This window comes from Mizuhopecten yessoensis, unplaced genomic scaffold, assembly GCF_002113885.1.
Source record: "Mizuhopecten yessoensis strain PY_sf001 unplaced genomic scaffold, ASM211388v2 hete_36043126, whole genome shotgun sequence".
Lineage (NCBI taxonomy): Eukaryota > Metazoa > Mollusca > Bivalvia > Pectinida > Pectinidae > Mizuhopecten > Mizuhopecten yessoensis.
Genome location: NW_018482919.1, coordinates 1 through 2,029, shown reverse-complemented (window position 1 = coordinate 2,029; position 2,029 = coordinate 1). Strand labels below are relative to the sequence as shown.

The 2,029-nt window shown below is 35.7% G+C and overlaps 1 protein-coding gene across 1 annotated transcript; it reads right to left on the bottom strand.

The window, feature by feature from the left end:
* Positions 1-6: 6 nt before the first annotated feature.
* On the bottom strand, positions 7-1,116 carry LOC110444154 (serine protease inhibitor dipetalogastin-like; the record flags this gene model as incomplete). The annotated part of the gene is made up of 3 exons (XM_021488562.1): positions 7-41; positions 289-420; positions 985-1,116. Coding segments are annotated over 3 exons (299 nt in total), but the record flags the coding sequence as incomplete, so codon positions are not given.
* Positions 1,117-2,029: the final 913 nt, after the last annotated feature.

The following is a 2,029-nucleotide window of genomic DNA, read 5'->3' as shown; positions in this document are numbered from 1 at the left end:
TATTACAGGGACACTCCCCTCTACAGGCCTCCGACACACCCCTACAGCAGTGAATACAAGTGATTAACATACACTTCAGGGGAGATAATTCTAATTACATATGTGATTTAAGTGGTGCAGACCGAAAAGGATAAAACATTGAATATGTGATTTTTAAACGCTTGTACACAAACGATCAATGTGACCACATGTACATGTATTTATTTTTGAGTTGTGTAACTTGTGACGCCCCATAACGTGTTGATATCATATGTGTCTTTGTTGAGACATAAAGAACGAGATACGTACGCGCACTTCGCCTCGCACGTGTTACTGTAAGTTTTCCCATTTAGTCCACACACAGGTCTGAATTCCCGCGTACACATACAGGGCTTTTGACTCTTACATGGACATTCACCTGTACACTCAACGTCCAAACCACTGTTATAATAGAAACAAAGATATATGGTATAGGTTGTAGCTGTATCGGTCGACTAAAATCACCAAGATGTAAATTATGAAGTAGGTAAAATTGCTTGAGAACTATTCTGAAATGTTTTCAACTGCTAAACGTAACCTTCCGATTATTAACGTCATTGTTGTACCGGATGCAATCTAAATCTTATTGGCTTTCATGTTTTATTGCACTAAAACTTGCTCAACGAACGCGAACCCCCAACCATCTGGAAGTAAAGATATGTGATCCAGAATATTTATCGTTCGGAGAGCCACATTTGACATATGTCATAATATAAAAAAACAGACGAATTTCCTGATAGAATCACGAAATGTAAACAGAAGCATACCAGTGAACCTGACAAATATTGAGTACTAAATTTTGTTTTCGAATGATACAGTGAGACTGTTTAGAACAACGCACATCAGCAATGAGATATAAAGTTGTTTCAACAAATAGTTATAAGTAAAGACAGCCATCATCGCCAGGTTACCAAAGATTTAGGTACATGGAAATACACGTTATCATAACAACAGTCAATTACTTACGCACAGTTAGCTCCGCATACGTTTCCGTATGTTTGTCCATTTACACCACACACAGGCTGGTAATCTGCGGTACATATACAGGGCTTGGTTTTGTTACACGGACACTCCCCTTTACAGGCCTCTGCCACACCCCTAAAAAAAATCCAACTAGATTAGGCGTTGTCAGGTATATGGAGACTGGCTCTCAATTAGACATATACAATTATTTGTACATTTGTAGAGGAACGCAGATATCAATGTACCGTTGTTGGGAGTGTCACACATCAGGTGAATTTGTTATCACAAAACCAGTTTTGGTTTATAATTTCGGTTTAGAACTGGTTCGGCTTTGGTTTCAAAGCTGGTTTTGGTTTAGTACTGTTCAAAAAAATGTCTTGTTTAACACAAAAAAATGGCTTCAAAACAAATGTGTTCAGCACTAATACTTCAAGTGTTTCTCAATGGTGACCGATGACACGGATTGCATCCTCGTGTTTAATATCGGTTTGAAGCAGCCGCGATTACATACTGTATCGGTAGAAAACTGTTGAAATGACTGTCAAAAAAACGTATACAATCTACTAATAGACACAAAATCTAGCAAAATAAAGGTATTTTAAAAAGATAAAAACAAACATTTTTCAACAAATCTAACCTGCCGAAAGTAGCCATCATATGTTTCCGTGCATCTATTTTGTTTCAGTATGCTTTGATGGGTATTTCAAGTATGATCTTTAATTGTAAAATTAATTATCAAAACAAATTTTTCAAAATTACATATTTATTTTTACTGATTTTTCAATATTTCAACTTCAACAAATTCATATAATTTAACAGATGTATTCCTTTAGATATTTGAAAATTTCCTCTGCCTTCACTTCTACCATCACGTTTCTTGTAATCGACGCCATCTTTGATTAGGAAACCAATTATAAAACCACACCCGGGTGCAGTTTGATCATTTTTTCGAACCGGTTTTGGTTTACCGTTAACAAATGAAAAACCAGTTTCAGTTTAAAACTAGTTTTAAACTGGTTTTCATTAAAAAATAGAAAGTTTACAAAAC